The 14,096-nt window shown below is 34.4% G+C and overlaps 1 protein-coding gene across 2 annotated transcripts; it reads right to left on the minus strand.

Annotated features, from left to right (window-relative positions):
• Positions 1–1,683: 1,683 nt before the first annotated feature.
• Positions 1,684–10,370, minus strand: LOC122587266. 2 transcript variants are annotated; one of them, XM_043759380.1, is made up of 8 exons: positions 9,911–10,370; positions 5,631–5,725; positions 5,449–5,528; positions 4,880–5,049; positions 4,600–4,780; positions 3,900–4,078; positions 2,633–2,851; positions 1,684–2,141 (listed from the first exon to the last, which is right to left on the minus strand). In XM_043759380.1, the coding sequence occupies exons 1-8, from the start codon at positions 10,270–10,272 to the stop codon at positions 1,826–1,828; spliced, it is 1,602 nt and encodes a 533-aa protein (XP_043615315.1). In that variant the 5' UTR covers positions 10,273–10,370; the 3' UTR covers positions 1,684–1,825. The 2 variants fall into 2 exon arrangements, with proteins under 2 accessions (XP_043615315.1, XP_043615316.1); XM_043759381.1 differs by having other exon boundaries at positions 5,631–5,745; positions 9,911–9,978.
• Between the last annotated feature and the right edge of the window lie 3,726 nt (positions 10,371–14,096).

Raw genomic sequence — 14,096 nt, forward strand, 5'->3', positions numbered from 1 at the left:
GTCCCTTTTTTTCATTATATTGTTGACTTTTCGGTTCTATATTAAGGCAGATGTGCTTCTTCAAAGAAATTATGAAAAACTCACGAATTATAATCTGTGTTTTTAGAGCGCTTCTTGCATGTTTTATTCAAATTTGATAATGTTAACCCAATTTTTACAAAACTATAGTTAAAATAATGCTACCAAAAATTTTAAAGTAGATATTATGAATTCAAATAGGCAAATATAGTGCTTGTATAGTGGTGTGATGGAGAAAATGGGGTTGGGGTAACATTGAAAAGTGACAGGTGATTGGAGAAATAAATAATGGGTTTGGCACACAAAGGAATGAGTGAGTGAGGGTTTCATTTAAGATTTTGGTATCTTAACTACCAATATGCATTCCCCTTAGGTGGGTTGCCTAAAAGAATTTTCTAAATCTACTATGTGAGTTTTGGAAGTGAGTTTTCCTTAAGGTTTCAGGTTCGAGTCTTATGTATCTAATCTCAAGGTATTTTCCATGAAGAGGGGGTTGGAGGTCCAGCAAATCGCTGGTTAAAATTGTCTCCAGCACGTCTCAATTGAAACTAACTTTACAAAAAAAAAAAAATATATCCTCAGCATTTCTATCTCCCACTTTCTTATTAAGTTCCTAGAATAAAAGATATAATTATCTCGAGGAACAAGCCAACCGTTATAACAGCATTATAGGGAAAGACTGAAAGCATAAAATTGAGTACTAGTTTTGAAAGGTTGATTTGTTATGAATGCAATAATCGGACAATCAATTCACAACCTCCAAAATGAAAGCTTCCTAATTCCCACCATTCGGACGTGTTGTCATAAGCTACTTGCCATTTAGACAATGAGCACATAATAAGAGTTCCGTTTCTTTGAACACTATCAGACAATGGACATCTAGTATTGCAGAATTCAAATCTATACAAAACAAACTAGTTGATTACAGGTTAAAATCAACATCAAGTAGGTTGAAACCAACACAGCCACGACTTATACCAACTTCGAAAACCACCAACATTCTAACGGCTCAATATGCATGATGAATGACATCCATGAAAAAATCAGTACGACTAGCTGTCATATAAAAAGCTTATTTGGTACTATTATTTCAAGCTTATTTGGTACTATTATTTCAATCTATACTATCATATAAAAAGTGCAAAACAAATATGAATTGTAGAATGGTTTCAATACTAAAAGGTAAATAAAAGGTTTGACAGCTTCTATCACCCTTCGCCAACCGCCATGGATTGTGCCACATCCAACCACTAGCTGTCATCAGCGTCACCCAAAATTTTGGTCAGATCAATGAACTACCAGAAAATACACAGCACCACTTTATTATGATCATCCATTAGTTATGATGCTTACCCAGTCAAACGTATTCTATTTCTCAGAAACTTGACAACTATGAAAAACCCTCGTTTTAACTATAAATAGTCAACGGAAAATGATTAATCCTCCTAAACAATACCCTAAAACTCCTCCTAAAACTATATCAATGTGACGTGGATTCCACTAATTCTCATTCCTAATATCACCCCTTGATTTTCCACATGTGGTATCTTATTAATTAAGAGGATTTTTAGGCTAATAACTTAGGAAGATTGATCATTACCCTCATAGTCAACCAATCATACTAAGCCACACTATCTGCATTATTTAGTCTAAAAAACAATTTAATGAGCCCCATATAACTTAACTACAGCATCTTACTTGTAACAACAGGCATCAATGCATCATATCTTCATGATAATTTACATTTCCTGTCGACGAATTACAAAGAAAAGAGAGGACTTTTGTAAATGAAGCAATCTTTGAAAACTTAGCTTCTGGTTGATCTAGGGCGAACCCATCTAGCAGAACTCGATTTTGACAAGCCTGAATAGTAATCGCCCACATTTGCTACAAAAAGTGGGTCCCTTTCATCATCATATTTATATTCGTTAGAACTGATAGCCGTGTTTCCCTGATCGGTGCTTTCCAGTTCCTTCGTCAAATCATCCATGGTCTTTTTCAAAGTCGCCTTGCTCATTGGCCCAGCCTCAGCAGTCGCCACACCAACCATGGTGATCTTTGGAAGAAAAGGGTTTCGCTGCAGTTCCTCCTCTTTTAAGTATTCTTTGCCACTACTTCCCTTTCTGTAAGAAATGAAGAAAATGAGAAAAGATGGGAAGAACCATTAGTCACATAGCTAGAAATAAGTCGGTGGCAATTTCAGCCCATGTCCTTACAAATATGTCAGCTCGGCCTATAATTAATCTCTAATCATTTAAAAGGAAAATATGAAAAAGCAATCTAAACGTAAAAAGAGGTCAAATGGATCACACATCAAACAAAGAGTACTTTTAAGTTTTAATACATAAAACCTCCTAAATGAGTTTTCGAAAAACTAGATTGTTGAATCGACATAATACAGCTTCTGTAGTCATGTTTGACACAACTATTTATAAAAGCATCAAAGGACAAAAAGGTTCTGGGTCAACCCAATCCAGCCTGGCACATACCAAAAAGTTACTCATGTGGACCCTGGCCTTGCTTTTGACATGTTACTCAACCCACGGTACCCACCCAAACCAACCCATTTTGCCACCTCTAATACATTAAATATTCAAACATCGCCTGTTGTCACCTGTTGTCCGGTATATTATGATGATCGTGAAGTGGTTTTAACCATGGATTAGTGAACCATTCTCCAAAGGGGTAATGGAAGTCCGGTTTTTGGTTGTGCTCACTCTGAGACTCATGTTTCGAAGAATTAAAATGCTGTAGTTGTTTGTTCTCAGTGTCAGACTCGGAATCTGGAGCAGCATGAGGCAACATGGATGCCCTTTGAAAGGAAGCAGCACTCCTGCAACGATGTAAACATGAAGTTCAACAAAGAATGATAATTGTGAAGTAACTATATGGCCATATGGGGTTGCAAAATTGGCAAGATGAGTAGCTAATACCGAGTCGGATAGAGACGGACACTTTTTTGTGCATTTGTTTATAATTGTTAATGCATAAATTATGAATACAACAAGTAGACTATTACTCATATAGGAGGTTGTATCAATGAGAAGTAGAATTAGGCAACTTTTGACGCGTTTGACAAGTAACCTATTCGGCCCTTTCCCCTTGTAGCTAAAGTTTTATATTGACTCATTTGATAACTTGAATATTTAAAATCTAAATCAACATATTTGCAAGTAAAAGGATCCGAATAGGCACTACTAGTTATATCATTATATCCTCTTTATGGAAGACTAGTAACTAGACTACTAGAGTCCATATCATCTTTTACCAAAAGTTAACAGATTCATCATTCATATAAACATAGCTATTGAGAAGTAATTTCGCTATCAAAAGATGTCCCACAAGAATTGGTTATACATTTGTTACCTTAATCATATTAATTTGATTTCACAAAATTCTTCTTTCTTTAACATAATCAATGGACATCTAAGAAATTATTATAGTTAATTAAAGTGTTTCTCTTAAATAATGTATCTGGCCAAATGTTAAACCATTCAACTTTTTGGGAGATGCAATACACATAAAGTTAGACATAGCAACTTTGACACATTTACTTATAGACGGGTTGTTTCAAATTACATTTTATATCTTCTTTTTTTACCAGCAGTTATGTTTCATATCTAACTGAATAGAGTCAGGTGGGTTGAAAGTTGTAAAAGTGATTTCTAATGCCTAGAACTCCATTGATCATTTTGTTTAAATAATTAGATTTATTATTGAAATAATTGATACACCAACTATTTATTAAATATTAAAAAGACAAAGGGAAAATTGTAATAGGGTTAATCGATCGAATCCAGCCTAAAATCTCCCAAACAAACATCACATACTTTGACCGATTAGGCATGTGACACCGCTGCAAAAAGAGAGATTTGGGGTACCTTTTCTCAAATGAGTCAACCACATATGGAAATTTAGGTTGAATTCCAGTGGCTTTCCTCAACCACCTGTTTCCAAGAAGTACTTTATCAACTGTATACAAAAGCTGTATCTCTGCAGCCTTTGTAATGACACTCAATGGTATAGAAGGAGCGCCAATTTCATCCATAACTTCCTGAACCTATTAGGACAAACAAAAAACATCCCACCACTAGTAATGTACTAGAGTAATATAAAAAAAATACCGACTGCAGTATGAGAGTAGAATGAGAGGCAGTTAAGTAAATGTATGTTTAAGGTGGCCATGAATGTAAAATGAGAAATTGAAGACCTCTGTATCTTTCTTAGTAATAACATTATTAATTGGGATAAGTATCCTGGAATGTAACAAACTTTGGACGAATGTCTATAGTAGGAAATAACTAAAGTTTTGTGTATTGTATGTAAACAACTTTAAAAAATGTTTATTGTATGTAAGAAAACATACGTGGCAACCATATAGAGGTGCCACTTGTCTGATTTTCATTGGTTGAATACATTTTCTTACATACAATAAACATTATTTTCGAATTGTTTACATACAATACACACAACTTTAGTTATTTCCTACTATAGACATTCGTTCAAAGTTTGTTACACTACAAGATACTTATCCCTTATTTTAATTTATAGATACGAAGCACTTAATTTATATAATCATACCTCTGGGGGTTCCCACACATTTTCTGTACTGTCATCCAGCAAATCTGAAGCTATGTTGTCGTCGATAATATCTTGACGCCTTTGCACGTGTCGTGATTGAATTAGAGAATTAAAATGCTGATCCACTGAATCTTCAAGAATGTCATCTAGCATGCTTTTATTGAAGAAATAGGGAGTATACCTAGCAAGAAATAAGATGTTAAGAGATGTGTTATTACTATTATCCAGAATTGAAATAAGACAAAGAATTTGATATATGTTGAATAAAGAACATATATACCACTTAATCCCATCAGCAGTGGCTATAGCAATATCTAAGTTTTGTGCAGTGAATACCGGAACCCCTTCAACTTTCTTCTTACGAGTGTTTTGTGGTGCATTCTTGAGAAGTTTGTTAGCTTCCTTCACCTGTCTCTCATTTGGAATGAACTGGAACAAGTGAGGTTTTTCCTGTATAATGAAAAGAAACAAAAAATTAGAAGAAAAAAAGATACTAAAAGATAGCGGTGAATAACAATGTTGTGAAGATTGGGTTGTCTAAAAAGTAATAATCAATCGAACAACCAGCTATATATTCCTTATGAGTTATGACTTATTCAATTGGCGCAAAACCATATTTTTTAATAACTTAACAAGCACCACTCATCAGAATAAAGAAAAAGAAAAATACTCAGCATTCTAGAATTAGTAAGTGCTTAGAAATAGCCTAACAGCTTTCAAGTTTCAACCAGTATACTTTTACCAAATTATTTGAAGTTTTTTCTTTATTATGCCTATATGTCCCATTTTGATAGAACATCCACATCCACCTGTTCAAAAGTAGTAGTGTCATATCAAGCAAGCCGATACCTTAAAATGTTCATATGCTAAATCAAGCCGGCAGGCACCAACTACCCCACTAGGAATACTCAGCCGCTTAACATAAGAAACTGGGAAAAAGGCAAAAAAAAACATGTGATATTCTCCATTATGAAATAAGTTCTTTGAGGTTGCATAATAAAAAAATGTTCAAAAAGGTAATACAGTTGTACCTGCATCTCCTAGATCAATGAAAAATTGGAACACAGGGCCATTCCTCTCGCTTTTTATAACTGCTTGAAACATCTTTTTAAGCCATTGTGGTGTTCTGCGAGTGAAAAGAAACACCTAGAAATATGTGATATATAATGAGGAAAGAAGAAAGCATGTGATAAAATGAAAGGAAACAGATAAAAAGCTTATGGTAATAAAAAAATCAACAAACGATTTCTTTTCCTACAGTTTACATGTTTAAAAAATCTAAACCAAACCAATAGAAAAAAGAAGCTATTTCATAATTCATATACAAAATATGAAACATACATATGCACTAAAACCCAAGTACATCAGTCAAAAACTGAAAATAAGCCTTCTAGTGATATTTTATCTTAGCTTAAACTATTGCCTAAGTGCTTCCAATTTCATTTCTTTTGTAAGATAAGAGAAAGTCAGAAAACCATCCCGACCCTCACGTTAAGTTAATATGAATCTTAATAATGTCCTCATATCTTCTTGCACCACAAACTGCATGATGATAATGTTCAACAAACAAGTCCCAGCATATGAAAACATGAATTTCTAATCAACGTTTTAAAATTGTGAAACTCGTTGCTTTAACCTAGGGTCCATGCCAACAACCTACTTTTTCAAATGTCCCTCATGTGACAACTTACTCTTTTATCTCCTAAAAACCAAACCTAAGTTGGCTTTATTGTCTCCATTGTAACAAGGTTGACTTTCGACTAAATCAAATGCTCATGTGGCAGCTGACTGGGTAGCTGACGAAGCAATTTTGCTGACATGAAATGTGATTTGGAACTTTGGTACAAAAAACAGAAATACTTATTCATGGAAAATTAAAAAACTTTGTTATCAAAAACTTTTGAAATTTTTTATTTCAAAAATTCACGCCATCTGTCACATCACATGCCTCTACGCCAGCAAAGTTGCCTAGTCAATTATATAGTCAACGACAACATAGCCATGTGGCTAGGTTGAAAGTCAACAAAGTTACAATGGGGACAATAAAGCCAACTTAGGTTAGGCTTTAGGAGATAAAAAGAAACTTGTCACAATAAGGACATTTGAAAAAGTAAGTTATTTTTTATGTCATTAACCCTTTAATCTATCACTTTGTCCATGAAGTATAGCTTCGCTAAAATACACACATTTTGTTAAACTCTGCATCTTCAAGTGACTCAATAGGATAATAATGGTATAATATCGTTTCGGGGATCAGAAAAGATTCTAGATCGATTAAAAATCATACTATAGGCTATAGGAAGACAGAAAAATACAAAGTTTCACTTACTATTTTTAATCAATCTGGCTTATTTAAACCATTGCAAAATCATATCTTTTCTAAATTAAAAAGACGAAAAAAACTAGCGGAGAGGAATGTAAACTAGTCGAGCTGAGTATAATAGAAAATTGGGCTACACTTGGGTTGTAGCTTTTCATATTTGTGTTCAGGCAAAGTCAGATATATTTTTATTGTTCGAGTTCGAGCCCAAGCTCAATGCTCACTTAGTTATCCAGACTGATTTTAATTGACTAATTTCACTATTTCAGTGTTGTTAATATCAAAATCCAAGGCCGAGTAACCGCTGAGTAGTCGCTACAAGGTTAGTGATCGAGGCAATTTAAATATAATCCAAATCACTGCATGATCCACAATTTAGTCAATATTGACTACTTGGACAGATATCAGCCAACTAGATAAAAACTTGGTGTTAACTTGGTGAAAAAGGGATCAACCAATTGATTTGAAGCATTTAAATGATTGTCCTTATGTTTCTAAACATACTTCTAAGGTCATAAAAACATGTCATACATATAATTTCTCGAGATATATGGTATATAACGAAAAATTTCGATCCAAGTACACCCTGCGTAGGTAGATTACTCAATCCAATGTCCCAGACCAATCGAGTACTGATTAGCGTCTTTTACAACCATGACTACTTTCCAAACTCGAGTTGCACGTTAACAAGCTCGTGTTCAATAAACTCATAGCCCAAGCTCGAACTCATATAAGCTCATCAATGACAATATATTTTAGATCTCAAAAACTAATAGAAGTAGACTAGGTAAGCTCGATTACCCTATTCAACTAAAAACAACTATACACGCTTTTAAACGAGCCAAGCCAAAAGCTAGGATTTTAAACTCGACTCGTTAAACAAGACAAGCAGCAGTAACGAGCTCAAAACAAGTTCGTTAACTGCTAGACTCATTCACATATAATGAAGGTTGGTTTAATTTAGCCTCAATCTACCTTAATGATATGGAAAAGGCATACCATAGTCCACGGGGAGCTGATTTGGAGGACGTTGCATGCAAAAGGTGCTACTAGGAGATACATTAGTGTTATCAGGGATATGTACGATAAGGCGAGGACCAGTGTTCGAACTCCTGTGGGGAACACAGAGTTTTTCGCAGTAGAAATGGGCCTACAACAAGGTTCAGCGCTTAGCCCATATCTTTTTACCTTGATCTTAGACGAGTTGTCGAGTGGCCTACGGGAGGAACTACCGTGGTGCCTGATTTTTGCTGATGACATCGTGCTTATTTCGAGATCGACAGATGAGCTAAACCGTAGGCTAGAGAAATGGAGAGAAGCCTTTAAAGACAATGGTTTGTGCGTGAGCAGAGAGAAGATAGAATACCTACGATGTGACTTCGAAGAAGAAGATAAGACAAAATGGTGATAAGGATATTCACATTGGGGAGCGGATATTATGTCCGAACGAGTCTTTTAGATATCTGGGATCGGTGTTACACAAATCAGGGGGATAGATCAAGACGTGACACATAGGATCCAAGCTAGATGGATGAAGTAGAAAGCAGCTAATGGAATCATGTGCGATAGGAGGATCCCGCTAAAACTGAGTAGCTATTAGACCCGCTATGTTATACGGGTCGGAATGCTGGCCGATGATGAACGCCCAAGCGTCCAGGGTGGAGGTGGCTTAGATGAGGATACTAAGGTGGACTTGCAGGAAGACCCTATCAGACAGGATCCCCACGGGAGTTTTAGACCCGAACTTGAAGTAGGGACCATCATCAACAAGCTACGGGAAGGACGCTTGAGATGGTTTGGCCATGTTAGGAGAAGAGACCAAACAACACCTTTAAGGAGGGCGGAATATATTCACGTTGACGGCATTCGAAGAAGGGGTAGGCCTAAGATGAGGTGGGAGGAGCGACTAGTGAAGGACCTAAAGGAGCTTGGATTGTCGGGGAACTTGATGTCGGATAGGACTGCCTACAGAACTAGGATTAGAGTAGAGGATTAGGTTAGGTAGGTTTTTCGTGTGACTAAGACTGACATTTTTTTCATATTGCTTTGCCCAAGGATGTTAGTGATGGTTTGGCCAGGAGAGGTGGGCCCAACTAAGGTGACTCGATGATACAGAGGGCTTCGCCAAGAGAAGAGGTAGGTCGATGGAGGAGGAAGGACAATACACCGAACACTCAAATAGTGTCCTGGCGGAGGACAGGGAAAAAGAGTAAAAGGCATATGGGAAATAGGTTATGTAGACTTTTCACTTAGACTTTGGTTCTCAGTAACCTCAGTAGTCGTTTTTGGCCTTGAGTAGAGTAGGCATAAACCGAGGGGGGAGATTACTCTAGCGCTCACCCCAAAATGCTTTGCCTGTCGGAGGACATGACCAATGAGAGAATACTTTGAGGACTAGGATTAGTTCAGTGGTTTTGAGAGTTATGAGAGAGGGCTAGGATTAGTCTAGTTAGGCGGTCTTAGTTACTTGGTTTCATAGGTTGTTTAGCATCCGTGGGCAATAGAGTCCATAAATTCTTAGTTAATTCCTATTTATTATGTATGTATATGTTTATACTTTCATGTTGTTTATATTGTTTATATGTTATATGGTTGCTATCGTATATGTATTGTAGAACTTGTGATATAGTATGTTAGGCGCATGTCGCTATTCTTCCCTACTCTTAATGTAGTCAAGGGATACTCAGCAGACAGGTAGATCTTCTATGCTAATTTTTCGGCCGACAAGTATGGGAACTAAACTCTTAACTCTTTCTTTTACTTCTTCTGGTCGGAGGTCCTTATGGAAGCAACCTCTCTACCTTTGGGTAGAGGTAAGACTGTATACAGCTCACCTCCCCATGCCCCGCTTAGGGATTGGGTCTTGTTGTAATCTACCCTAAAGATATATACTCCCCTTTTAACACAATAATAAATAAAAAACAGCAAACACATATATACAGATATTTATAAATGGTAATGGAAATTTGGAAATGTGTGTATATAATATACCTATTGGAAAGAAAGGGGATGTCAAACTGAGTAGAAACAGCCATGAGACCAGTACCAGAAAGGTCACACATACTAAAGACCTGACCAACAAAAGCGGGCCCACCTGTTGAACTCAAATTCGATATTCTCATCGTCGATGGAAACCCTCCTGACCTTGTCGTCGTCGTAGAATCCGAGTTTTCTAAGGAACAACTACTTGAACAAAACGACGGCGTTTCATTATTATTATTATTACTATTATTATAATAAATAGATGATGACAATGGTGATTTTGGAGTGAAGATTGATGAGATGTTTTTGGAGGTTGAATTGATGAAGTTAGTTATGTTTTTCAGGTGGCGATGTTCGGTTGTTGAGTTCATCGTATTGTTTTTCTTTTTTTTTTTATTTTTCCAAGTTAGTATTTGTGATTGTTGTGTGTGTCAGTGAATTGATGAGATATTGTTGTATGCGTTCGAGTATTTTATCTTGTTTTGTTTTTCTGATTTTCGATTAGTGTGGTGAAAGTGGATATTGTAATGGGCAGGGCCGCAAGTGTATTCAAAATGGGAGTTGATATGTATCATAAAATTTGGCAAAAGTCAACCCGACTAAGGCATTTGCGGCGACATTGTCGTTAATGCTCTGACACTGATAGGGGCCCCGCTATTTTCTCTGCCAGATTTACCATTACAGACATGAGGCCCGCAATATTAGCGGCGTCGCCGCTAATACTACCTGGTCGGGGTTTAACTTTTTTTAGTCTGGTGGGCTTACGCTCTTCGTAAAATTTTGATATGTCTATAACTAGTTTTTTTACCCCGGGCGATCCTCCGAGAGGGTGTTGTCTCGAATCGACATTGCGTCATACAAATATTGTACATAAAACATTACCTAAAAGTTTAGACACCTAAAATTTACTATAAGGATTAAAACTAAAAAAATTGTGATCAAAACAAAGAGTTTTATAGTAAAAGTTAGAAACTTTAAAATAGAAATTGAAAGTAAAGAAAAATAAATAAATTTAACGATTAAAATTAGAAACCAAAGTTAATTCATAAAAATTAAAAACTTTAAAAGTAAGCTATAACTAAATTTGTATAAAAAAAAGTTAGACGAACGTTAACAAACCTAAAAGTTAAGCTGTGAAAATAAGTTAGATGCGTTAAAATAAGAGATAGAAAGAAAAAAAAAATAGATTTCATGATTAAAGTTAAAATCCAAAGTTAATGGATAAAAATTAAATATTAAAAATTTTAAAAGTAAATTATGCTTATATACAAAAAGTTTGACTAAAGTGATAAAAGTTTCAATTGCCCGGAACACATAGCGATTCCTAAAATTTATAACTTATAAGTTAATTGTATGATGATGCTAAATAGTTTAGGAACTCCTAGTGATAGTAAATAAATTACAGATTAGTATTATGAAAAGGGGTATTAGTTTGCTTTTAAACTACATTATAAAAAAAACTGCTGGTATTTTGCTTTGGAAGAATGTACACTACTCGTATTTATAAATTCTTTTACATCTGCCCACATGCCTAAAAAGGTGCATAATAAATAAATTAATAGAATATAAGAGTCATGAGGACAACTACCCAGTACCCACATCCCAAACAAAACGGTGTGCTGGTTTTGTGATATACGAATCTATCTCTCTCATAGTCTTGTAGTCCCAATATATATATTTTTTTTCTCTTTTACTTTTGTCACACACTCTATGTAACTCCCAGAACAATTATTTATGACAAAAGATCGATAAAGCTTTTCAATGCAAATCATCCGCCCTTCTTTCAACTTTATCTTTGATTACTTCTTTTTGCGACCAAACTAAGGTGGCCTGTGTAACAACCGTACTTTTAATATTATATATGTGCTAGTTAGGTTGTTTACGTTCCCGCAAGCCCTAGTTATACTTGAAGCTAGTAGGTAATGCCCCAAATTAGTAATCTAAAGCTAATAATATGTAAAAGAATTTCCTAATGAAAGTACCTCGGAACAAAAATTTTTAGAGGTGATCAATCGATGCGATAATAATAACTTAAGGCTCGCAAATTGAGATACCAATCAAAATTCCTATGGATTGCCCAACAAATCAAAAATAAAACCAAATCAAGAGTATATGATCATGATAAATAAAATTTTCAACTAAAAATATAATTGGACGTATTATGTACGTAAAAGCGTCGAAAACTTAATAAGTAACCATATAAGCTTAAAAATTAATATAAATTTACAACCAATGACCTATGTAACCAACTAAAAATACAAAAATATATCCACACACATAAATATACATGACTTATACACACATATACATATTCCTAACTAAAACAACCAATTACTTATATTTTACTAACAAACACTTACAAATTAAATCCACACTTAACATATACCTACACTTATACTTATACAACAAAATTTTATATAAAAAAAAAAAAAGTAAAACCCCTCCAAATCCCCCCCCCCCTTCACACACATACATCCCTCCATTTCAAATTTTGCATGCCTTAAGTCTTGGAACTCACCACTCCAACACACACTACACTCCCATTTCACACACACTAATCAATTCTCTCTCAAAAACACTCTTCTTCTCTCCCTTTTCTCTCTCTTTTTCGGCAGCCAAGAAACAAGAAGAAAACCAACAACAATCAACCTTAATACTTGATAATAATAAGGGTTGTAGGTTAGATAAACGAAGGGTTGATTCAAGAATAGTTTAAGGGTTGTTTCAAGTGTTGAATAAGGGTATTCTTGGAGATATAGGCCACGAAAATCTGCCATTTTTCATCATCTAGAAGTGATCTTCAAGGGTATATATCTTCATCTCTTTATTAGATTAATCTTGTTCTTGTTTATATTAAAAAGGTTTTATCAAAAGATTGTGTTTTATTCATGTTTTCTTTTGAAAATACACTTGATGAGGGCAAAGTTGATAGGATCTTTCTTTCCATGCTCATGCATGTTGAATCCATGAAGAAAGATCCAAGGATTCAACTAGTTTAAGACCCAAAAGTGTGGATATAAGTTTAATAGTCTTTGATGTGATTTTTCCTTTGAAAGATGGCTATATTCATACATATTATGAAAGTAATATTTCTGGAAATATTTATAAAAATATAGATTTTATTGATAAAGTGTTGGATCTATAAAAGCTAGCATCAAAAAGGTGGATATGTGTTGATAGATTGTAAAGTAACTTTTTATATAAAAAGATGAACATGATGTATAAATATTTGTATATATATTTCTGGAATATTTCATGAAAAATATATTTTTATGATGATGGATTTTTGATAGTTAAAGCTTTATGTTAAAAAGTATTGATTTAAGTGCATATATGCTAGATTTAAGAAGGTTGGATTATTGTTTGGATTATGAGATGAAGCTAGGTTTGTCATAAGTGAAAAATGTGTTAAAATCAAAGTTAATATTCTGGAAAAATTATAGTAATAACAAAAATATGATTATGGAACCAAACAAGGCAAAATAGGCTTGAAATCGAAAACCGAAAACTTGTTAAAATGCATTTTGAGCACACACATGCACCATAACTATATGACCATGAAAATGTGATGAACATACTGGAAATATGACATATTAAAAGTATAAAACTCAAGTCATTTGATGCATGGCAAGAATAAGCTCAAAAATAGTCTTTTCGGGTCAAATAATCACCAACCGAAAGCACAAAATTGCACATAGCACACCACCACCACAATCACGACTTAGGTCATCAAAATATGATGGACATTCTGGACAAAATGAAATAAGAACAAAAATCCCTTTTGAAGCATTTAAATTGGTTGAGAAATGAGGCAAAAATCACTATTTCGGTAAACGATTTTATATTTAAAAGCCCTCAAATTATAAGAACACAAGAGAGATTGAATGGTTACAAATTTTTATTGATAAAAGTTGCCTAAAAAGGGCCTGGGATTTTAGACAAAAACTCTTGTGATGATTTCTAAGTGTTTTTATAATTTAGTGAATTTAAAAGGGATTTTAAGGAATAAATAAATCAATAATAAATTATATAAATCATGAACTTGGACAAAATCACATAAATAGGATTAAAATAACTTAAACCTACTGGAGAAAAGTAATTTCAAGGAAAGAACCAAGTTTTACATAATTTAAGAATAACTAACTAAGTTAAAAATCACTAATTAATCACTATTATTAAATAAATAAGTAATAAA

Source organism: Erigeron canadensis, chromosome 2, assembly GCF_010389155.1.
Source record: "Erigeron canadensis isolate Cc75 chromosome 2, C_canadensis_v1, whole genome shotgun sequence".
Taxonomy (NCBI): Eukaryota; Viridiplantae; Streptophyta; class Magnoliopsida; order Asterales; family Asteraceae; genus Erigeron; species Erigeron canadensis.

Bases quoted from the DNA above. Each gene is read 5' to 3' on its own strand.
- LOC122587266 (XM_043759380.1), bottom strand. From the start codon at position 10,272: ATGAACTCAACAACCGAACATCGCCACCTGAAAAACATAACTAACTTC. The intron at 5,050-5,448 runs GTATCGGCTTGC...TTCATTATACAG, and splicing joins TAGCATATGAACATTTTAAG to GAAAAACCTCACTTGTTCCA. The intron at 4,079-4,599 runs GTATGATTATAT...TTGTCCTAATAG, and splicing joins ATGTGTGGGAACCCCCAGAG to GTTCAGGAAGTTATGGATGA.